This window comes from Tenrec ecaudatus, chromosome 10 (assembly GCF_050624435.1).
Source record: "Tenrec ecaudatus isolate mTenEca1 chromosome 10, mTenEca1.hap1, whole genome shotgun sequence".
Taxonomy (NCBI): Eukaryota; Metazoa; Chordata; class Mammalia; order Afrosoricida; family Tenrecidae; genus Tenrec; species Tenrec ecaudatus.
In genome coordinates, this window is record NC_134539.1 from 144,992,281 (window position 1) to 145,015,591 (window position 23,311).

Sequence of the window (23,311 nt, forward strand, 5' to 3'; positions counted from 1 at the left end):
TGTAAAACGATGCTGGGGCTAGGTGCCATCGAGTCAGTGCTGACCTTTAGTGACCTTATGTATGTTCCACAGAAAGAAACATGTCCTGTCCAGTGCCGCTGCTCGAGGCCATGCAAAATGACAGGGGAGATTTCCTTTGGAGTCAGTGCTGTGAAAGGCGTTGGTGCCTAGAGGACTGATTACTCTTTTCCCGTTGGAAGAACTAGAAAAGGGCCTAGTGGCGTAGTGGTTACACATAGGCTATTCACTGCAAGGTCAGCGGTTCAAAACCACCAGGCACTCCACGGGAGAACTACGAGGCTTTCTACTGCAGTAGAGTGTTGCAGTCTGAGAAACCCACAGGGGCAGTTCGACCGCGTCCTTCCAGATCACGATGAGTCAGAATCCACTCCATGGCTGGGAGGGCTTTTGGTTTGCTCAGTCATGAAAACCATCTACATGACCTTGACTCCCACCTTGACAGTATATCCGTGCTGTCTTCGGTCCTCTCCTTCTGTGTGCCTCTTCGTTTGACGTGTTTTCCTTTGTTTGAGACTTCAGATCCCTGAGTCGGCTCCAACCAGGGCATCCTCCCACCCGCCGGCTGCCCACTGCGAACGCAATTCGTGAGTTCACCTCCCCGCTTCCCTTCCCTCCAGGGGAGGTTTGCCTCAGCTTAGCCCATTGCTGCTAAGTCCTGGTGTCAGTGGGTGAGATGGGGTCTTCCTGGCTGTCCCCTTAGTGCAAGGGGATGGATGAGTGGTGACTGAAACCTGCCCATCCAGTGGATCACAAACTGTGCTGCAGACTGGACCCTGAGACCCTCCTCCCTCCTCACCCCCCCCCCCCCCCAGAAACCCCTGCCCGCATGTTCCTGCCAAGTCCTGGTTGCATTTGAGCTTCCTGGACTCCACACCTGGGCTGCCCTTGAGGAGGGAGGTGAGCCGGGGCGAGCCGGGCCACTCAGGCACCAGGCGAGAGTCAGGCAGGGTGGAGGGACTGCACACTTTCCTGCCGGCTTCTGCGAACCCAGGCGCTATTTTCTCTCGCCGCCCACACCCACCAGACAGTGGCAAAAAGGAGCAAAGAGAAGAAAGAAGGATGAGGTGGGAGACAGGCTTTTGAAATGCTGCCAGGAGCACAGCGAGGCCCTTGGGCACTAGAACCTGCTGGCGGAGGTACCTTTGTTCTTGGCCAGGGGAAAATGAAGCCACAGAAGAGGGGAGGCTCAAAGGAGGGGTCTGGTCCTGAAGCCACCTCCCCAGTGTGGTCTCTTGGATCCCCTCAACATGGCACAGTGGGAGAGACCAGAGAGCTCAGGGGTCACATAGCCTATGCTGCTGAGCTCACCTGGGCCTCAGTTTCCCCACCTGTGAGGTGTGACCAGTGGTCATGGAGGTGCCCGCAGAGTTCAGTGTGGCCATCATATTCATCTAAGCGAGGGTGGGGGACATGCCGGTCTGTCATTGGCTTGCTTCTGCTCCTCTGTGACCCTCCTCACCCTCAGCTCCTTCCGAAACACCACCTCCCCCGACGATACTCCCAGACCTGCTCTCTAGGTGGTGCACAGCAGGGGTGGGAACTAGGTTACCCTTTGAACTAAATGAAAGGTTGGCACTTCGAATCCATCCAGAGATGCCTCTGAAGTAAGGCTGGGTGATCGGCTCTCCAAAGGGTGCATCCTTGATAATCTTAGGCCATGTTTCCCTAAGTGGGTGATACTATCCCTGGAGGACACTGGGACTCCCCTCCCGAGGGGCTGCCAAAGCAGGTACCTCTACTCTATCCTGTGTGGCAGTTAAGATTTCATATCCCCTCCTACCTGTCAATCAGGTCACAGCCAGATGATCTGCCTGGGAGGGGTGGCCTTTTGACAAGAGAGAATGTGGGGACCCCATTTCTCTCTCTGCCCCTTTGGCACCCTGCCATGTATGTCCCCATCGACTTTGAATCCACTCAACTCTGCACCCACCAGCCTGTCACCCCTGTCTCCCGCTTCACCATTGGGTGCCGTCGCCCTGCAGCGTCTGCAGAGGGGCCCAGCTGCCATCGGACCGTGGACTTGGGTTGGACTGGGCTGCCTTCTTGATGTTACGTTACTCCCTGATACAATCTTATACCTCTATGAGAACCATGGGTTTTGAGTCCTGGACTATGGCTGGGAAACCAATGTCTTTCATTGCTGGGGTTGGGGTGGGGGGCACTGAGTTATTTTTGTCCTGAAAGGGGTGGGGTGGGGTGGGAGGTTAGATCAGTCTGGGAACCTCGGCAAGAAGCAATCTTACTGTGCACCCATGAGGCCAACCTGAGACCGAGTGGGCTCTCAGCAAGCAACACATACGGCCTGGAGGCTGTGGGTGGCGCCAGGGCTCCCGTGAGCCCATCAGTGGCTCCCTCCAAGGCTGGAGGTTCTGAGGTGGTGCAGAGGCACCGCAGAAGGCAGGCCTGGTGATAAACTTCTGGGAAACCAGCCTGAGAGTCCTCGGGAACACAGGGCTGTCCTGACCCGCAAGCAGCCGCCTGACTTGTTCAGTTGTTGGGGTGAAGTAGGACCTACCTCATGGGATGACCAGAGCTATAAATGCAGGTAAAGGCAGCCTGGTGGCGTAGTGACTACGCATTGGGCTGCTAACTGCAAGGTCAGCCGTTTGAAACCACCAGCTGCTCTGTGGGAGAAAGACGAGGTTTACTAGAGAGTTACAGTCTCAGAAAACCCAGGGGACCATTTCTACCCTATCTTACGGGGTTGCCATGAGTCGGCATCAACTCGGTGGCAGGGAGTTTTGCAGTAGGAAGACCACCCAGCACCCCGGTGCACCCTCAGTGCATGCAGGCTGGCGATGGATGATGGTAAGTGCCCAAGATACATGTGTGGGAACCGCATAGGAAATAAGCCTCCGGCGATCTCCCCCTATCCATAACTGAGGGCTGGGAGGAACGCGGCTACTAAACAGGGTGCCCTGGAGAGATGAGCAGAGATCAAAGGGATGAGCCCGACTTGAACAGTTACAGCTTTGTCAGCTGATCCCCTCTGATGCACCCTGGACCTGCTTTCAACATTTTCTGTTTGCTCGTGTTAGGGTTTTCCCAGGTATGCTATGTCCTTGGGGGCCACCCTCTTGGGTTTGCTATGTTTTTCTGGGTTTTGGTATATGGGACCTTGGATGAAGGAACCTACAGGGACAGGAAGTAGAATGAGGGTTGAGGTGGGGGTTGGGCTGCAGAGGTGGTGGTAAAAAGGGAGATGACGTCAAGGAGTCCAGGAAGGGAGAGAATGTCTGGAAAACGGATTGTGGTGGCCATGGAACACTGCTTGATGGGACTGGACTATAGAATGATCTACGTATCAACTCCCAATTTAAAAGAAAGAAGGAACAGCGCTGTGAACTCCAGTGGGCATGGGTGCAGCCCCCAGGGCCCCGCAGGGTCCCCGACGGAGCCCGCTTGTCGCAAAGGGATGTCAAGGAAGCGGAGGGCACGCACAGAGGAGTGTCGTTTTCTTTATTCGTACACACTTGCTTCCAAACGACAGTGAATGTGTCTAACAAAGCATGTCATGCAAACGGAGGTGAGCGGGGACACGGGCCCAGGAAAGCACCGCAGCCATCTGGACAACCGTCTCGCCTGCTCTGCTGTCCCCAGTGTCACCGCTCCGCTGTGCGTGCAGCCTCCACGTCGTCAACTGTTGCTCCCAGCGAGGAAAGAACACCAGCCCCCACCCCCCAGGTGCCCCCTTCTCTCCCCCCACCCCCCACATGGGGTTCTCAGTCAGTGGCTTTTCCAGTTCGTGGTTTACACGTGTCCTTCAAACGCGCGAAAACACATCACGGAGCAAGAGCCATGGTTTCAATGTCTCTGACCTTCTGGAGAGGAGGATTCTCGAGAGGCCCCTCGTCGAAGGGCTACGGAGGCGACGTTTTAGAAAAACACAATGAAACACTGAGACTCCACAGAAGGCCCGCCTTTGGGTGTGATTCCTGGAGTCCACTGAGCCCCGCGAGGGAAGAATCACATTCTTTCTGGAAGAACATGGACAAACCCCACAGACAACCGCAGGAAGAAATACGCCGGAAGTGGAGTGGAGGGGACAACCACAGTAACGGGTGTGTGGCTTCATCGGAAAACGCAAAGCCTTCTTTTGTCTTAGTTCAGAAAAAAAGTGGGGGGGAGGTTATTAAAAAGCAGACCTGATACTCATTTTCCATAAAAGTAGGCTTCTGTCTACTGGGAGACAGGAAAGCGTCATACAGACAGCAGGCGTGTTGGCTGCAGCCCCTTCTTCGTGGGGCATATGGAGAGGTTTCTGCTTTGCCCGCTGGGTGAAACCCTTACCGGGCAGCTCTGAAGTGTGATCAAAGATGAGAGACAGGAGACCAGTGGAGACTGGGGGGGATAGCTAAGGAAGCCCCTTCCCCATGCCCAAAGGTGGCTACAGAGCCTGCCCCCCTCCCTGAACAATGCCACCCCGGGGCCATGAAGGGGGGGGGGCGACAACAGAAAGTCAGATTTATTAAGGGTCAAATTTTCCCATATTACAAACCCAGATTACAGTTGTCTCTAATCTGGATGAAAGCCACAGAGAACATCAGACTACACACCAGATGCCCCCCGAGTGTCCATTCATTCGGATCAGGCCCCGTCCCCCACCCCACCAGCGCTGGGAAGCCTTGCAGTGGGGGTTCAGGTAAGGGGTGCTCTGGCTGACCCCTGTGGTTGGAATTTTATGAAATTACCCAGTAACTTGATTTTAAAAACTCATTTCAAAAGGAGAATTGAATTATTAAAGTTTTCTATAAAAAAGTACAAATAGCCCCGTAGAGTCAGTTAGCCTAGGTGAATTAACGAATGAACCTCATCCTTAAGGTTAAAAAAAAAAAAGTCTTTGGAACGTGTGGGCTTTTCTTGTAGGGTCCTTATAAGGCTGTTGGGTTACTGAGGTGACCGGCACGGGCACGGTGTGAGTGGACACCTGGTCACGTGGATCAGAGGCACAGGGGTTGTGGTCATTTGTGGTTCTAAGCCTCCTAGGATCCTGGCCATGACAGAAAGAGCTGGGTGGAGGTGGACAGTGATCGCTTCTGGAAGACCACCTTTACCCGGGGAGCACTCTGGCAAGCCTTCCTGGTTTGCGGTGTCTTCTGGAGACAGAAATGCACGGCCCTTCCTGTCCTGCCAGCCCCGGTGGCACAAGTGTGTGCAGTCCGGACTCTCCTAAAAGGTGGCCTGAGCACCTCGGAGAAAATGGGTGACGAAAACACCTCCCAGTGCGCCTGCGTACAGGGCCCTTCCATTCACGGCACATGCAGGACAGCGGTGTCTGGCCTGTGGTTCTCACCGTGACCCTGGGGGTCAGCAGTCGGGTTGGCTCGTCTTGTTTCACGGTCGTGCTTATTTGCGGGGCGGTCCCTCCTGCCCAGTCCTGCCCCCTCCCGCTCTCACGGGAAGGGGTGGATGCTCCGTCCGAGCCGAGGGGAAAATGCCTGTCAGGTGATGCTGCCTTTCTGAGGCGTTTATGAAAGAGTCTCTCACTCCTCCCCCCTTCAGTTCCCAGAAGGCAAGCCCAGCTGAGAGCCCATATATCTCCTGCTAAGTAGAATCCAGTAGGAAATGCAAGAGTACCCTCCACAACTTATCTATCTATGCATCCATGCACCCATCTATCCATGCATCCGTCCATTCATCCAGCCTTAAGGCCCATAATTCTTGGTAGAAGCCGTAGAGGGAAGTGGATTGACGCCTACTGGCTCTTGAGATACACTGGGTGGCTGGGGCTGGTCCAGGGGATGGTGAACTCTCTGGGTATGGTGATGACGTTCTTGGCATTGGGGGTTGTCTTCCAAGGAGGATGGGCTGCACCCCTGGTATTGTGCTTTCGAGGACTTTCGTCCACATCTAGGGCCCCTGGAGGCAAGCCGCCATAGGGTGGAGGCAGCAGGTCCTCCCCGGCTCCCTTCCAGGCACACTCCAGCCTTGCTCGTCCCTGAACCCCTTGACAATTTGTATCTTCTCTCCCTTCTCTGAGTATCTACAAGTGACTCTCCTGAAGCTGCACCTCTCATTCCAGCAGGTCCCCCCACTCTTCCAAAGACTTCAGCTTGGGGGAGCTCACCATACATTGGCTTTTTGTAATTTTCCAACCAATCATCTCAAGTCTCATTTCCCGATAGCTCAAGTGCCCACCCCAAACTCCTTATAAGAACCAGATACAGCACATCAGGATAGGCTGCTCGGCTCTGCATGGCCTGGTCCCAGGCCATGGGGACCAAAGAGGGGCAGCACGTTCCTGATGCTATCGCTCAGACCAAAGGCCGCTGGCTTCAGAAGAAGGCAAGTCAAGAGAAGAGCAGCCAGCAGACTGGGCGGCAGGCTCTGGCAGAGGTTCTGCCACCAAGTGATGGCCACCTTCCAAGGAAAGCACCGCAAAGCAGTGCCAGAGGGCCTCTCGAGCTGCACTGCCATGTACCAGGGAGCCTGGGGCTCTGGGGTGGTTCTCACTAGAGCTCCTCAGTGGTTAGACCCTTGCCCATTCCCTGTGGTTCCATTCACATGACTCCCAGGAAATGGGGCAATTCCACAGACACGTCTAAAGTCTGCAGACAAGTCTCCATGTGACTTACTCTTCCGATAGCCACTCTCATGGGCCGCTCCCATCTTTCAGATGTTGGCCTTCACCTAACGTCGGGACAAGGCATCACCTGGAGCAGGCCTCGTCACAGCGACGCTTGTGCCTGGACTTGAACGGCCTTCTTCCCCGACGGCTCTGTGGGCTGCAGTCTCAGGCAGGGTGCTAGGCCCCACGGCCTGTGTCCAGTTTTTGAACACTCACACAGACAAGGCAAGGTATAAGCGACTGAGATGTTGACGTGCCTCTTGGAGGAATAGAATTTGGTGCTGTTTGGCCAGGTGGGCAGTCTGGGATGGGCTGACTGGCTTGTCTGTCCCTTTAAGTGCTTCCTATAAATTGGTCCCTTTTCCAGCAGACCATGAGGTGCACCTGGGGTGGAGGGGCCCACCCGCAGTGGGCACTGACCAGCAGGGGGGATGCACCGGGGCCCTTTCTGTGTTCCAAAGACCGCAGTCCACACATGATGACTGAAGACACACCCTCTGGGCCGACCCAGACCCCATCCGTCTCTTCCTCCAAACCAGGGTTTCCAGGAAAGCCAGGTCTCCTTCGGAGAGACCCCAGCCGTGCTGGAATGTGATGTGGGTTTCAGGTCACCAGTCAGAGGCCAGAATCAGTGGGGTGGGGTGACAGGGCGAAGCTTGGGTCGTGGAAGGAAATGGAACCCCCTCTTTAAGGACTGCTAATCTTCATCTTGTCAGAGGCCCGGCTCCTCCAGGGACGTCGCTGTGGAACGGTGGCTTCCCAACACCAGGCTCCTCCCAGGAGGTGGCCACGGATAGCAGAAAACCTACATCTGCTCAAGGGGGTTGAGTGTTTTGGGTTAGGGGCTGACCTGTGACCTCTGGGGGCGTGGTGCATGGTGCGGAGACAGTGCAGCAAGGCTGGCATGGACCGGCGCTTCCATGGACAGCAGTCCTCCCCCTGCCCTCAGATGCCCTAAGTCACTCACAGTAACAAGACCGGAAGAAGAAAGAAGTCCGCCTACCAACAGAAACCCCAAGGTCAGCCCGGGTGCTGTCATACGGGCACACGGAGGCTGCGCTCCGGCTGCGGCCGGTGGGAGAGAGGTGCGGGGACAGAACAGGACACTGTGATGAAGCTTGGGGAGCGTCTGTCTCACCTCAAAAAATCATCCCCTCAAAGGGAAGTTTTGTCTGCAGGCAGAATCAAATATATATATATATATATACATATACATATATATTATGTATGTATACATCTGTATAATAAAAGCCTAATTGGGTCATGTAAAGTAGCCATTCATTTCTGAAATTAGATCTACATTTAAAAAAACAACAACAATGTAACAACAACATTATTATCTGATAGAGTGCCAAAGTGCAGGGTTCTGCCTGGTGGGGTGGGGGCAGGGCGGGGGTGCACAGCAGCAAAGAATTAACCTAAAACTTAATCGTAAAAGCAGGTTAGGGACAAGAACCTTTACAGACAGAGCACAATGGTGCCTTATAAAGTATTATAATATGCTCTCTCTGTATACGTGATACGGTTATTATCAATAGTATAGATTCACTTGTTATTAAGGTTTATTATAAACATGCAAAATTCATTGCATGGTGCAGTTGCAACGCGTGCTGAGATCCTTCTAGCAACAGGACGCGGAACTAGCCGCTGGGCAGCCGTGCTTCCTGGTCCTGGGGCTCCAGCGGGCAGGAGGGGGTGGGTCACTCTGACGGGCACCGGGCGAGGGCCACGGGGCCACACATCCAAGGTGGACGCCCTGGGAGGGCAGGGGAGCGGGGAGGTCGCGGGGGGCAGGAGGGTACAGTCAACACGTGGAGTAGGTTACTGTACACCGTACTCGGAGGGACGACACCGCAGCCGATTTCAATAAATACGTATAAAAGGGGGCGGGGAGCACGCTTCGGCGCCCCAGGAAGGGGCGGTAACCAGGCAGGCAGCAAACTCCCATGTGTGTGGGTGGGGTTGGCTAACAATACTCTTGGGTAGTGGCATGGCTACTGATGGCACCCGGGATCACAGAGTAATCTCCCGGAGATTAAGAGGGGCACGCGCACGCGCGCACACACGCACGCTGCTGTCGCCTTGATCTGAAATGATTTTACATGATCGTTGAGCAAAGTCCTTAGAAGATTTGGCCTCTGAAAAAAGAAATGCAAGTCTCAAACTAGCTATCAACCAAGCCAGGGAACATGATGACAGGCTAGCGGAACGTGGACCTGAAATTTCCCTTCACTTGTTTGGGTTTTTTAGTGGTCACTGCTGGCTAGGTTTGGGCATCGGTGGGTGAGTCTGCGGCACGGTGAGCCAGCTCCTCCCCCTTTCTCGGGTCCTAGCCTCCCCACCTGCCTCCCTATTCCACCCCTCTTTCATCCTGAGGACAGGTCAGGCGGAGGTGTGTTCCCGCCCCAGCCTGGGTGTTTTGCAGGTGGGGACAGAGGAAACCCAAGGAGAAGAAGACAGTGGAGGGAATGGAAAGTCGTACCAAAAAAAAAAAAAAAAAGCAAGAGGGCAAGAGTCGGTTTGCTTCCTGGGAAGGGTTAACCTACAGCCTTTGGGGTGATGCCCAGGACACAATCAAAGGAGATACTGGCCACAATGTTAGTTCCCACCAGGATGATGCTCCCGGGCTGCGGGTGGGACCGGGAGGGGCGAACAACCCTACAATTTTCAGGCTTCCATGTGGACCAAGAAAAAGGTGGGCCTTAAAATTCTAGGGTTTAGGGTTTGTTTCCCACAGGCGGTCGAGCCTGGGTTGGGGTTCTTGTGGGTGAGTTTCATACTGCGCTCTGTATGATGGGGTGCAGGAACTGGGGGTTGACATAGGAGAACCCTTCGAAATCCGACTGATCGATGTTCGCTATGACCAGCTGGTCCGGCGGAGTGAGGACGGGCTGACCTCGGGTGAAGAACTTGTCGAAGTTTTCCGCTCCTTTGCCACACTGCGGAGAGAAGAGACAGAGGTGTCTGCTTGGTCCACAGCAATGACCCCGGGTGCAAGTCCCCCGAGAGCCTGGACTACGGTGGCCCGGGGGGGGGGGGGCACTTGTAGGCTCTCTGGGTTCAAAAGCCAGGCGCAGCCACCAAGGACAAAAAAAGAACTCCATCGCAAGTCTGTCTTCAAACACGCACATCACGGGCACCCTGTGGGACGGACGTGCTGTAGGTCTGGAGGTGGCAACGAGGAGCCAGCCCCTCCAACTGCCATTAACGGAGCCCACAGAGCTGTCAATGCCAAGCCACACCCACGTGCCATCAGGCAGGGCTCCACATTGAAACGGCCAGCACACTGCTTGGCACGAGAAACAGCCACGCCAGGAGGGAGCGGTTGAAGTCACAGTCTCTTATGTAGCAGAAGCTGTGTGATCTTTGTGTTCCCGTGGGCTGGGCCAGGTGCGCCGGCCTCCCAAGGGAGCCTGGATGGGGAGGGCTAAGCTCGGTGGCGAAGTCAGGCCCAGCTGGAAGGCAGACACAACTGCGTCTCTCTGCTCAGCGGGCAGGCAGGGAGCTCATTTGCAGGGTGGCCTGGGGCTGGGGGAGCCGTGCACTGGCATCTTGGGGACACAGGGGAGGCCAGTCCAGCCTGCCATCTGTCTTGGGTGCGCCTTCCCTCCAGGGTCTGCAAGAGCATGCCGACTGCGGCTGCCTCGTTAGGATTGCTGGGGTCACCGCAGCCTCAGCAGCATGGGGGACTAGGGGGCCTTAGGGACCGTGCCTCACTTTCCCAGCCAACCTGAAGGGTTGTGTGTGGCATGCTGCAGCCCAGATCCAGGGAACGTCACTGCTATTCTAGTTCATGGCCACCATGTGGCAAAGCCCTACCCTTCCACAAGCTGGCAGTACCACAGGAAGGCACCCTCGTGGGGCAGTGGTTCAGAGCCAGTGAGGCTGCAGGCCAAAGGGCTGGTGGGTTAAGTCCACGGTGACTGCAGAGCAGACCTGGCCATCTGGTCTTGGAAAGGTGACAGCTCAGGAATCTGAGGGGGCAGCCCTACCCTGCCTATGAGGTTGCTGTGAGTCGGGATCAGCCGGGTGGCACACAGCCCACGGGACGGTGGGTGACGTGAATGCACTCAGAGGGAGCCTGTGTCCCAAAGTAACCAGACGGCCCTGGGGTTTGAACAGTGGGGAATCGCCAGGGGTGCACTTAATTTCCTCATGTGTGAAAGGGTCAGGAGGAGCTCCAGTGGTGTAGTGGTTACACCTTGGGCTGCTGACCACAAGGTTAGCAGTTTGAAACCACCCTCTGCTCTACCGAAGACAGATGAGGCTTTCTTCTCCCATAAAGAGTTAGTCTCACAAACCCACAGGGACAGCTCTACTCTGTCCTACAGGGTCAAGAAGAGTCAGAATCGACTCGACAGTGAGTTTGTTTTTATTCTGTAAGGGGGAACAACAGTGGCACCTCCCTCCCCGGGCCATCGTGAAGATAAAACTTGTCTGGCACAGAGCCGTCACTCAGTGGGATCCCAGCTCCTAGAGGGGCCAGTGGTGCCCTGGGGGGTGGCCTTTCTCACCTCGCTTCTCACACCTTTCCCCGTGCTCCCGTGCTCTGCCAGGCACCCTCGAGCATCGAGTTCCACCCTCTAATCACAGAGACCCTTGCGTTTGCCCACCTGTTCAGGTGGAGAGTGAGTCACGATTGACAGGGTGGTCTTCATGGCGGACCACCCTCCTGCCTAAGGTTATTTCCCTTTAATCTGTAACAGAGGGATCAGGGCCTGCAGGGATGGGTGAGTCTGTGCTACAAGGGGGTACTAGGGAAAGGGGTAGGTGGCGGGGGATTAGGGTGGGGACCCTTCAAATCATGCTGCAGAGGCCAAACAGACAGCTGGGCACGCTTCCCATGAGTGGGACAGCCAAGCTTTCACGCCAACCGTCTGCCCTGCTGGGGGCAGGAAGGGCACCCGGCACAAGCCGGTAGAGTCTTGTGCGAGGCACATTCCCACATGCACTGCTCGACCCTTCTCCGGGAAGACTGAAGGGCACATGGCTTCCTCCCGGGAATGTGCTCAAGTCACCGGGCCAGAGAGACAAAGGTGCCAGCCAACGGGGAGAAGCCCTTCCAGGGACCACGCTTTCAGATTCTACCACCAGGAAGGTGCTGCCCTTCTTTGGGAACACAGCGGGGCTCAACCGGGTAGATCCAGAGCACGGGGCCCACGTCTGAAGACAGTTTTGACTCCCAGGACTTGCTTGGGAGGACGCTGATACGCGTCCTACGACGATGTAGAGGACACCCCGCCCCAAACTAAGCACTGTCTAGCCCCACATTCCAACGCTGTTGCCGCCGCCGCCACTGCGCAACCCTGGGCCGGAGGCAGGCTGCAGTGCAGGTCAGCGGGGTGGGGAGGGTGTCCACACAAAGTGATGGGGTGGGACAGCCATGGTGGAGAACAGGGACAGGAGCAGCCACCGCAGCCCAAGGCACAAGCATCACAAGGGAGTGTTACAGCTCCGGGTGCTGGCTTTGAGAAGCACACCCTTCAGGTGCGCTGAGCCTGGCCTGGATGAATTCAAGAGACTCTCCTGGAAGGGGAGGTGGGCTAGGGTGTGTCCTCCCTCGGGGCAAGGTCACGGAGCGGCTCTTGACACCCAACTCACCATGCAAAGATGAGGCAGCAGGGGACTTCAGGGGGGAACCCGAACCGGAACCCAGTCTGAAGAGAACGTCAAGCCTCTAGCAGGAAGAGCCAGGCAAGCCCCGGGTCTCTTCCCACGAAGGCTCACTTTTCTGCTTGGCTCTGGGTTCCTAGGTCTGCCGGCACCGGGCCTCCCCTTTCCTTTGAGCACCCACTTGGTAGGGCTCACCAGCACCTTGGGCTGGGACGCTGCAACTCCAAGCTGACATGCCAAAGACAAACGCAGAGCCGACTGCCAGCAGAGTTCCTGGGAACCCTCTGAACACCCATCCTGAGCAGCCCAGGGAGGGGGATTGAATGCTGCGAAGACACCCTCAAGCATAGGAATATATGGCACCCAAGCGTAGGAATACATGGCACCTGGAGGCTTGCTGTCAGTTCCCACTGCTCTGACTGCTGATGGGGGAATGTGGGGCCAGCAAAATGCACTCCCCCCCCTGGAATCACATGGAATCGATCTCAGTTCTTGGTCTCCAGACTGCGCATCTCCAAAACACCTTGCTCTTTTTGGTCTCTAAAACCACAGGCTCAGACACCCATGGGGCAGCTCCAGCCGACTCCACCGCAGTGAGTTTGGGTGGGTTGGCTACAAAGGGAGCCAACCTGCTAGTGAACGAAAGTCTTTCTGAGTCACTTCACCCAGAGACCTGAGGCAGGAGCTGGTCCAGAGCCAAGAGGAGGAACGGGGAGCCACTGAGACGAACCCGCAGGGGCCGACAGGGGGACAGTGGGGCTGTGAGCTGGGGAGAAAGCCCCAAGGAAGCTGGAGGCTGAAGACCGACAGGGTCCAGAAGGACTTGTTCTGAGGGACATGCAGCGATTTCACCAAAGGTACATTCCTTTGAGAAACCCTGCTTCCTTTCCCCCATAGAGGGGTTCTTGATGCTTCCAGGGCAAGCTCCCCACAGCCGTCAGTGGAATTAGGCCTAGAAATCTCCTCTGAATTGAGTGGTCTGCTTTTCAAGACATCCGTGTGCAGAACTGCAATGGTCCCCACATTGCTACCACCAGCTACAGAAAGAAATGGTGAGGCCAGAGCTCCCCAGCTCCCTGGAGAGGCGGGGAGGCCAACAAGGGCTTCCAGAAGCTACCTCTGGATGGGCCCTGGATCTCAGCTGCCATCTTGGAGCAGAGTAGGGAGCAAGGAGAGGCACTGAGGTGGAAGGGTTAGAGGGGCACCTAGTGGGTCCTGTGGAGGTCGGAATGACAGGCGAGGGAGTGGACACCCTCCCACAGTCTCCAAGAGTGGAGCAGGAAGGCGATGGCCACGTGAGAGCCCTTGGGCAGCATCTGTGAGGGCGGGCAGGCGGGTTGGGGTGATTCACGGCCTCAGCTTGAGGCTGCCCAACACTGCCCCCAGCAAGCAGCAGCCTTTTCTCAAGAGCAGAGCCTCTGGCTGGCTGTGTGCTCTCCTCCCCTCCCCTCCCTTGGCCACACAGAGCCTTTTGCAGCTGGAGTTAGATGTATCACAGAACCAGGGTGTAACCACGATGGGGCGGCAGGCCTGGGCCAGTGCCCATGGGGTAGCCACACCTGAGGGGAGATAGGAGACTTGGCAGGGGAATAGCCAGCCTGGAAGGCAAAATCCCCAAGGACAGCTTGTTCAGGTTCAGTTTCCCCACCTGGAAAATGGGGACATGAACACTCCCTTCCAACACTGCTGTGAAGATCAGGTAAGTTCTCAGGGGCCCTTTAAAGGCAATAAGGAGCAGCATTTAGAGCGAGTGTCCGACAGGTAAACTCATGTGACAAGCAGGGACGGTGTTGACCTCCAGCAAGAAGATTGCAGGCGGGGCCTGGGATAGGCACGCTTCTGCATCCGGGGCCCGGGTGGCAGAGGGGGCAGATCCCCGTTAACCTGCTGCATTGCTGTCTAAGGGGCTGTCAAGAAAGGCAGGAGGCTGTCCTGCTCTCGGACGCCCGCCTTAGCTGTGAGGGGCCACTGGGAGCAAACTGTGTGCGGGGTGGGGGCGGGGCGGGGGCTGATCTTGTCCTGGGGTCTTGCTACGCAGAGACTGTCACCCTAAGGTTGCGGGTGGCAGGCAGGGTGGGGCTGAGCCTTTGGAGCATTCTGTCATTAGAAAGCAAGGCAAACCACACCTCCGGGGCACGGGTAAGTAGGAGGAAGAGACGGGTAAGTAGGAGGAAGGCGCAAAGTAAGGAGCCGAGAACAGCAACCCCGAGGGGCTCTGCCAGGAGAGCCAAATCCTGGATCGCAAGTCCTGGTATGCAGACTGGCCACAGCACCACACCAGCGTCGGTAGCATGGGCGAGCGCCCACAGCACCACCCTCTCTCTGGAAGGCAGTAGTATGCCATCCCCATGTATGGGAACTGATGAGTTGGGGGACGGCTGGGCGGCACTGTCCAAGGTGGGGGTGTGTCACTCCCTGGGAGTGGCTGGGGAGCTGCCCTCTTGGAGAAGACCGGCATGCGCAGGAACGCCCCCCCCCCCGGCCCCGTACACACCAGCACAAGCAGGGCCATAGTTATGGGCTGGGGCGCAGAGTTAGTGTGCTGTTGGTGGCCCGGGTGCGGGCGGTGCTCACCGAAGGCCTGGATGCCCACTGCAGCCAGTGCGTTTTGGTACAGAATGTCTGAAGGACACAAGAACGGACAGGGGAGAGGGTTTGGAGAACAGTCAGCGCCCGGCCGTGGAACTCGGGGACTGGGCGTGCGAGCTTCCGAGCTCTGTTGCTGGGTGGGCAACACGAGGTGCCAGCACCACCTCACGCACGTCAATGCGGGCACGTGCACATGACCTGCTGCGAGGCTGTGCCAAGACAGTGGGCAGTGGGGCTGGCAAGGGGGGAGCTGTCTTCTTGCATCCCGGTCTCTACTTTTGTACCACGTGGCGTGTTTTGTCATTTCTTAACAGGAGATTGGGACCCGCTGTACTCGCGTGAAGGATCCCTGGTGGCACAGGGGTTAAGCGCCTGGCTGCAAACTGAAGGGCAGCTGGGACCCGCCCGCCGCTCTGGGGGAGCAGGATGTGGTGGTCTGTTTCTATAAGGACACAGGGTGGGAAGGCTTCCAGGCAGTTTTGCTCCATCTCCCGGGGGTTGCTAGGAGCTGGGGCTGTGTCCACGGCAGTGGGTGCTTGGTTTTGTCGTCCTGCAAACTTGACCTGGAGGCAGACTTTGGTTGCTCAGACCAGATTAAACAGCACTGCCTCACCTGGAGGAGCCCGGTGACATGGTGGGTTACACACTGGGCTGCTGATCACAAGGTCAGTAGTTCAAACCCACCGGCCACTCCGTGAGGAGAAAGATGAGGCTTTCTACTCAGGCTACAGCCTCAGAAGCCCAGGGGAGGGGCAGTTCTACTCTGTCCCAGAGCCGCTGTGCATCAGAATGACGTGATGGCAGAGAGGATTGTTGGTTTGGGGTGAGTGAGCTTCACCTGCTGGCCCTGCCAGGTAAGCATTACACCACCAACGGCCATTCCATGGGCGAAAAGATGAGGCTTCCTGCCCCTGTACAAACAAAAGTCCAATCACAGAAACCCTATGAAAGGTCACTAGAAGTTGGCATCAAGCCGCACGCAGAGGGCATGCATTCCTCTGGGGTGGAAGCCGTCCATGAGAGCGGGGGCCCTGGCTCCGCTCCAGGTCTGTGGCATAAAAACTTGCCCTCCCCATGGCCTTTCTTCATCCTCGTGGCCAGCAGGATGGGTTTCCGAGGGAAGTCACTGCTGGGGCCCTCTGGGTGAGGGGTCTTCTCTCAGCACTGTGCCCCTGGCAGCCTGGAGCCCGAGGTGGGCACTTCCCCCAGGGCCCTTGTCTTCACATCTCACTCACGACTCCGAGCGACCCTCTAGGGCAGGGTAGACCTGCCAGACTTTACTCTTTACAGCAGACTGTTTCTTCCTTTTTGCCAGGAGCAGCTGGCGGATTTGAACCTTGGACCTTGTGCTTAGCAGCTCAGCGCCTAACCCAGTGCCCCAGCAGAGCCCAGACTGCTAACCACCCACTGCTCCGCTGGTGTGAGACCTAGCACTGCTCCCACAGGACTCTCAGCCTAGGACAACACCCTGACGGCCTTTTACTCTGGGCTGCCCGGCTGCGGTGAGTCGGAACTGAGTGCACCCCACAACTTGGGATCGTCCTCTCTCTGGATGTGCATCTCCCAGAACACTCTCTCACGCTCCGGATGAGTAGGAACCAAGGGTTGTATCTTTTGCTTCTAATGTTCACCCGCTCCGCCGTGCAGTCTTCTGGCCACTTGTCCATTTTTCTCTCTTCCTTCTGGCGGGAGCTTGCCCTGGCTTGGCCTCTGGTCAGAAACCTCTGTAAGCCATCGTTGACTGTGCTTCTGCTGAAAACAGGCACAGCCAGCCAGCCTCCCAGGCAGCAATGCCAACACATCGTGAGCAGCGACACTGGCCACGCTTCCAGTGCGGGTCATCAATGCCAGGATTTCTGTCCCGGTTGTGTCACCCCCATTACCTCTGTCTCACGTCCCCCAAACGGTGCTGTAGTCACTGCTGTCCAGTTGGTCTCTGACAGAGATCACTGCTTAAGGACTCGAGGGAGACAGTCTTTCCTTTTCATGGTCAATGGCTATTCATTTAAAGGAGATTTCGGGGGATAGTTTAGGGTCAGGGTTTCAAGGGGCTCTGAGGGTGGCCATCTCGGGGTTCCTCCAGGCTCAGTGGGTGCAGTAAGTCTTGAGTTCTTACAAATGTGCAGTTCTGTTCTGTATTTCTCTCCCTTCCTCCCTGGACAGACAGTGTGGTCAGGGTAGCTGGGCACCGTCCAGTTCTTCTGATCTCAAGGGTTCAGGGAGATGGTATGTCCCGCCGCTGGGCTCCTTCTGATTCTTGGGGTTCCCTCTTTCTCACGGGGTGCGCTATTCCCAAGCCCTGCCTGGGAGGCTGTGGAGCGAGGTGGCAGGGTTCGACACAGACAGAGGCAGGCAGTCCTTCCTGCTCATTTTAAACAGCACTCAGAGCAATGGACCAAAACATACCAGGAACATCCCAGGCGTCGGTCAACCAACCAGACTCAGATGCCACTGTCTGGGTGGGACTGTTCCCAGTGATCCGAATGGTCCACAGAGGACAGTTTCCACTCGGGCCACTGGGAGAACAGAACCTCCTGGTCCTACATCCAAGCTCAGGACCACGGAATCCGCAGGAAGAGGGAGACTTTGCACATATGTGATTTGGGTTGCTAACCGCAAGGTCGGCAGTTCTAAATCACCAGCTGGTCTGCGGGAGAAAGACCAGGTTTTCCACTTCCGTAAAGGTGTCCTGTCTTGGACCCCCACAGGGGCAGTTCTCTTCTCAGAGAGAATCAACCTGAGGGCCGTGAGTTCTCCTGAAGGTGAGGCGGCACTTAAGAGGGTAAGGTGGGTCTGGCAGTGGCTGTGCTGTCATTCACCCCTTCCTGGCAGCGATGGATAAGGTGACATTTGGCTCAGCCTTAAAGCAGCGTCAGGCTGTGCCTCTCTGTTGTTCCCATAAAGAACTTATGCCCAGTGGGAAAGGCTTTTTCTGATTCCGATGGAAGGGAGAATGTGAAACAGGACACACACCAAAAAAGGCCCTAATAAAATTCCCATTGAGACCCTGCCTGTCCCTACTCCCCTGGGGCCAGGTCCTCCCTGTATCTGTAACCTCAACACACAGATCGCACAAGAGCCCCCTGGCTAAAGAGAAGGTGGGGGTGCCAGGTGCGCCAGGGTCCTGTTTGAAATGATGACTCGGGAGGAAACCAGCTGAGCTGATTAATTTTAGGTTTCCTTCACTTGGTGCTAAAAATACCTTGGAAAGAGCCATCCTAAGAGGGTTCACCGACCGCTGCTCCATTCTCAGAGCTGAAGGCACATGAGCAGGTCGGAGGGAGAAGCTGCCCTCCTGATGAAGCCATGCACTGCCCGGGGGTCAGCCCAGCCGCCCTCACCCGTCCTAGTTGGATCTGGAACCCACCCACATGGCCGAGGCTTCTGTAATTGACCGTGGGCAAGAGCAGCTCTCTTTGTACCCTGGGGGGCAGCCAGGTGAGGTGGAGGAGGTGGCGGCGTAGAAAGGGACGGCTCTGCTCTTGCCTTAGACAGAGGAGACAGGAAAAGCCACTACCCAGTGCACAGCCACCTGGAAGGTGGTGGGGGAAGGGTACCTTGAGACTCGGTTTACCTGGAGAGACACAACCCCTTGGAGATACAGTCATGGACTGCTACCGAGATGGCGCATCGGTGCCCTGGAGAGGGGCACAGAGTCTAGAGCTCCGAGGCTGGGGTTCGAGACCCAGCTCCATGGGTCCCCATTGCTGGGTGTCCTTGGGCAAGTGACTCAGCCTCTCTGTGCCTCAGTTTTCTCAACTGCACACTGCAACCTACCACGCACCGACAGGCAGGACGTGGAAAGCACTGCCAACAGCGCCTGGCACAATGTTTCTCGGATGCCTGGAACGCCGGGTCTCGCGTAGGGAGTCAGGATCGAGGTGGCCGTGGTGGAAGTGGCGGCCATGGCACAGGAGAGCCTTCCCACAAGGGGAAAGCCCAGCAGGATGCTGCCATCAACCCATGGGGGATTTGGGAAAGCTGGAGACAGACGCGGACCCCAGGTCCCCCCAAGGCCACTGGGCACCAAGTCCAACCCGAAAGCAGGACAGTCCTGGCCCCCTGATCTCTGGGGATGCTTTGCAGCTGCTGGGCCAGGCTCCCCTCCTGGCTCCCGCGTCCGACTCGCCAAAGTCGGCAGGAAGACCATAGGAAGGAGGGTATGGCTGGGGTCTTCGGGCAGCCGTCATCAGTCCCTTCGCTGTGGGGTACACAGGTGGGTGGGGTGCCCCGACTGGGAGCGGCGACTCACCACTTTGGGCTTGAACGGCGGCTGGATCTCCCGGTTCTCCAGTTTCTCCCAGTCGATCCTCCGGAAGAAAGCGTGCTCTCTCACGTCCCTCTCGCCCTCCATCCCACAGCCCAGCCGCTTGGCGGGGTGTTTGGTCATCAGCTAGAGAGGAAGGGGAGAAATGAGATCGCTGGCTTTCTAGACAGCTGTCGCTTAAGCCAGTTCGGCCCCTGCTACATGGCCATGCCATCGCTTTGCTGGCGGCCTTCGCTTCTTGGCTACGCGTTTCCTCTGTGGGGAGCTTGTGCCTTCATCTGCGGGCGCGGCCTCGGCCTCTGCCCAGTGGTGCATGCTCTGGGGAAGGCATTTCAATGACTGGTGGAGTCAAAGCCAAGTCACAGCTTGTGATGCTGACAAGAACTTACCTTTCCACGGGACATTTCATGATAAACAGAAACACAACCTGCACCCGTGGGCAAGTGTAGAGAAATTTACACCACAGCCTTCTTTTCCTGCTGTTCCGCTCAGAGCTGCGGTGTCTGAGAGGCAGGCAAGCACTAGGAGCTGATGTTCTGAGAGTGCCACTATCCAGAAAGATGCTCACAGCTTCTTGAGTTCTACTTTCCAGGCCACAATAGGGTCCATCAAAGGCTCAGGGGTTAGAAAACAGAATCCTGTGGCCAGAATGGGGGCTCATGACTTTCAAAGGAGCCCTGGAGGCGTGGTGAGTTGTGCCTTAGGCTACTGACCGTAAGGTCTGCAGATCAAACCCACCCGCCGTCCCCAGGAGGAGGCTTTTCAGTCACAGTCTCACAAATGTATAGGGGCCAGTTCTACCCTGTCCTGTAGGGTCCCAGTGAGTCACCATTGACTCGGCGGCAGTGAGTTACTGTCAAACTAGATTGCACATGGTTAAGGTCCTGGTCACTCACCAGAAGGCTGGAAATTCACACCCACCCAGCAGCTCAGTAGGTGCAAGGCCTGTCGACCTGCTCCCATAAGAGCATAGCTGAAAAAACCCATGGGGCAGTTCTTCTGTGTCCCAGAGGGCTGCCAGCGCAGACATCGACTCAACGGTACCTGTGGGACGGCCGTCCCCGGTGGTTCAAATGGTTATGCACTTGGCTATGAACTACAAAGGTTGGAGGCTTGAATCCACCCAGAGGCAGCTCAGAAGAAAGTCCTGGCAGCCTGTTTCCACATAGCCTGCCACAAAAATCCCCAGGGAGCACAATTTTACTGGGGCTCACCCAGGGCGGCCGGGACTCAGAACACTCAGTGCCGCGGGGTTTCCCAGGTGTACGGCAAGCGCCAGAGGGGCCCTGGTGGCACAGTGGTGATGCACCGGGCTACTGATCCTCAGTTCAGCAGTTCAAAACCACCTCCAAGATACAGCCTCTCCAAGATACAGGACTTTCTTCCACTCTCATAGAGTTAGGTCTCACTTTCCTACGGGGCAGTTCTACCCTGCCCTGCAGGGTCGCTGTGAGTCGGAACTGACTCGATGGCAGTGAGTGTGGTTTTTAGAAAGCAAGCACTGGGCTTAGAACCCTCCTCCGTCTACCCTGCCCCGCCCACCACCACCACACTCCAACCCTCAAGGGGTGGGAGAGCCCTGCGCGGGGAGGGTGGTTGACACTTTTGCCAGGGTGCTTTTCCCACCTACCCACCTTCCACCCCACCCCACCCCGAGTCGACTCACTCCTTTGCAGATGGAGACCGCCTCCTTGGACAGGGACTTGGGGTAGGAAACGTTGTGCTCCATTATCGACTGAAAGAGCTCGTCTTCATCCTCGCCGTCAAAGGGAGGCTGTCCCAGGGAAGAGCAAGAGGGAAAAGGTTGAGGCCAGGAAACCATGAACAGGTACCTGAAGGGCCAACTGGGACCAAGACCCGCGGCCGGGATCTCGGCTCCCCTCAGCCCAGTGTTCGCTGGTCACATGCCTGCTCATCTGACCCCCTCCCTTAGGTTGGGGCTGTTTCATTTGTCCTCTGTCTCCCTAGTTATCTTGCCCTGGGCAGCCCCCAAACCATCTTTAGAGGTAATGCTTTTGAGGAATGCTTTTAATGATTTTTGAGCCAATGATAATTAACCCATTAATCTAGCAATTATGTGCAAAACAATCTACTTAGGATCGAGTTAGGTGGCAGATGGCTTTGTGTCTGGAAGGCGGAGCAGGGTGGAGACGCTGAGGCCTTTGGAGTTTGAACTTGGGCGAAGCAGCCTGGAGGACGTCCACCCTCGAGGCACAGCCTCCATTTCCCAGTGTGTGTGTGTGTGTGTGTGTGTGTGTGTGTGTGTGTGTGTGTGTGTGTGTGTGATCCTCGGATGGAGGCAGACAACGTGCCCAACCCCTAAGTTCCCACACCGCCCTCTGTGAGGTGATACTGCCGGATGAAGGAGGAGAGTGGGCATTTGGAGGAGAGCGAGCATCGCCGCGGTGCCGGAGCAGTGACAGCAATCTGTTTCCCAGGCTCTTTCTATGGGCCGGGGCTTAAGGCCGAACCATCCTGCTGCCTCTCCTTCAACCCCCAAAGCAATCCCACGATGCTTTCCCAGCTCCTCTGGATCCGTGTTACAGCTGCGATCGCTGAGGTTCCGCTATGTGCTTCGGCCAAGTTACAGAGCTGGGGTGCAGCGGAGCCAGGAGTCTAAGGAGCCTCTCTGACAGGGGAGCCTGGGCTCTCAACTGTCCTGTGCATGGCTATCCCAGTGGTTAGAGCCCATGTGCCCACAGTTGGACAGGGAAGAGGACCCCTGGGGTACCACGTCCCCTCGGCATGTAGCGAGGACCCACTCTGGCTTTGGCGAATGTGGGGAGGCTAGTTCACATGCTGTGCACTAGAGTGGGGTGCTCTGATAGCAGGTGGGGCTGAGATGGTCCAGGCCTCCTTGGGTAGACAGTGGCTTGTCACTAGGCCAAACAAGCGGGCTGAGCCTAATTTGGTGCCGTGATTGTTTCCTCCCCAACACACACACAACTCAGGCCTGCTGTTCTTGGAGCGACCTGTCTGGCGACACAAGATGCCATCTAGGGTGGCAGAGGGCTGTGCTCTCTGGTGAAAGCCCCTCCGCCTGGCTTTGGGACGCCATCGGGAACTGTCCCGGTTCTGTCTCAGCTGTTGCAAACATGCAGGCTCCTGCGTCGTCACCGTGGCTTCCTGTGTTGGTAGCACCAGGAACAGCTCCAGGGCATTTACATCTTGCTGAAGCCCCATGCCCTCTGTGTGTCGGGAGCGGGCTCTGCCCACCGCCCACAAAACCACCTCACTGCTGCCGAGTCGGTGCCGACCCATAGCGACCCTGCAGGACAGGGTAGAACTGGCCCAGTGAGATTCCCAGACTGTAACTCTTTATGGGAGTAGAAAGCCTCCTTTATGTTCCCAGGAGCAGCTGGTGGATTCGAACTATGGACCTTGTAGTGAGCAGCCTAGCATTTGACCACGAGGCTCTGCGGCAGGGCCTCCGAGTCAATCAAAAACCTGGCACTGTGGACCAGCCACCACCTTGGTTTACACTAGCCCCCTTGGAACAGGAGCCCCAGGGGGTATCTTGCCCCAGCACCTAAAATGCCCTGCCCTGCACCTCGCCACTGTACGGCTGGCTCTCCTTGGCCTGCACTCGTGGCACGTCCCACCCCATCGGTAGTGAGGCCGAAGTACAACCGACCCAGTACCCAGAAATGACTGGATGAAAACCATACTCAGATAAGCTATGTGGAGTCCCACTGCAAAAGAAAAACAATTCCTCATTTAAACTTGATGATAATAAAAGTGACCGAGGGAGGAGAAGTCCAGAAAGCAACTTCCAGGTGGTGCTGGGATTACAGTGTTCAGCTGCTAACTGAAAAGAGCCAGTCATGGGTCCCACCAACCCTCCACGGGCCGTGGCAGGCTGCGTCTGTTCAGACGTACAGCCCTGGAAACTCTACCGGGCAGTTCTCGGTGCTCCAGCGCCACAAGGAGGCAGAATAGACTCCTTGCATGGGTTTCGGTGGAGAAAGACAAAAAGGGCCCGTAGGCTCTTCAAGTGCACACTTCGCCAGTGTCCGCTGGGGGTCCCAGACACCTGCCTCTTTAGCCACACGTCTCTGCTCCAGAGCCCGTGAATGTAGCTCCCCTGCAGATGGGATTGCTCACCCCAGCATCCCCTGATCAATGCCCCCCCCCGCCCCCCCCCGCCCGCCCCCCCCTTCACAAACAGCTCAGGTGCTCGGCCTTTATTCCACTCTCTGAATTACTTCCTAAGAGTAATTTCCCAGGTGTGAGATTCTTCAGCCACAGGATGT

At 56.7% G+C, this 23,311-nt stretch overlaps 1 protein-coding gene across 1 annotated transcript in view; it reads right to left on the reverse strand.

The window, feature by feature from the left end:
• Nucleotides 1–3,712: 3,712 nt before the first annotated feature.
• PRKCA (protein kinase C alpha) overlaps nucleotides 3,713–23,311 on the reverse strand; it is a 390,496-nt gene continuing 370,897 nt past the window's right edge. The window contains exons 15-17 of the mRNA XM_075562118.1: nucleotides 20,725–20,832; nucleotides 19,044–19,184; nucleotides 3,713–9,528 (exon numbers count right to left, since the gene is read on the reverse strand). Of these exons, the coding sequence (XP_075418233.1) occupies nucleotides 9,364–9,528; nucleotides 19,044–19,184; nucleotides 20,725–20,832 (414 nt within the window). The 3' untranslated portion in view covers nucleotides 3,713–9,363. The remainder of the gene's footprint in view (nucleotides 9,529–19,043; nucleotides 19,185–20,724; nucleotides 20,833–23,311) is intronic.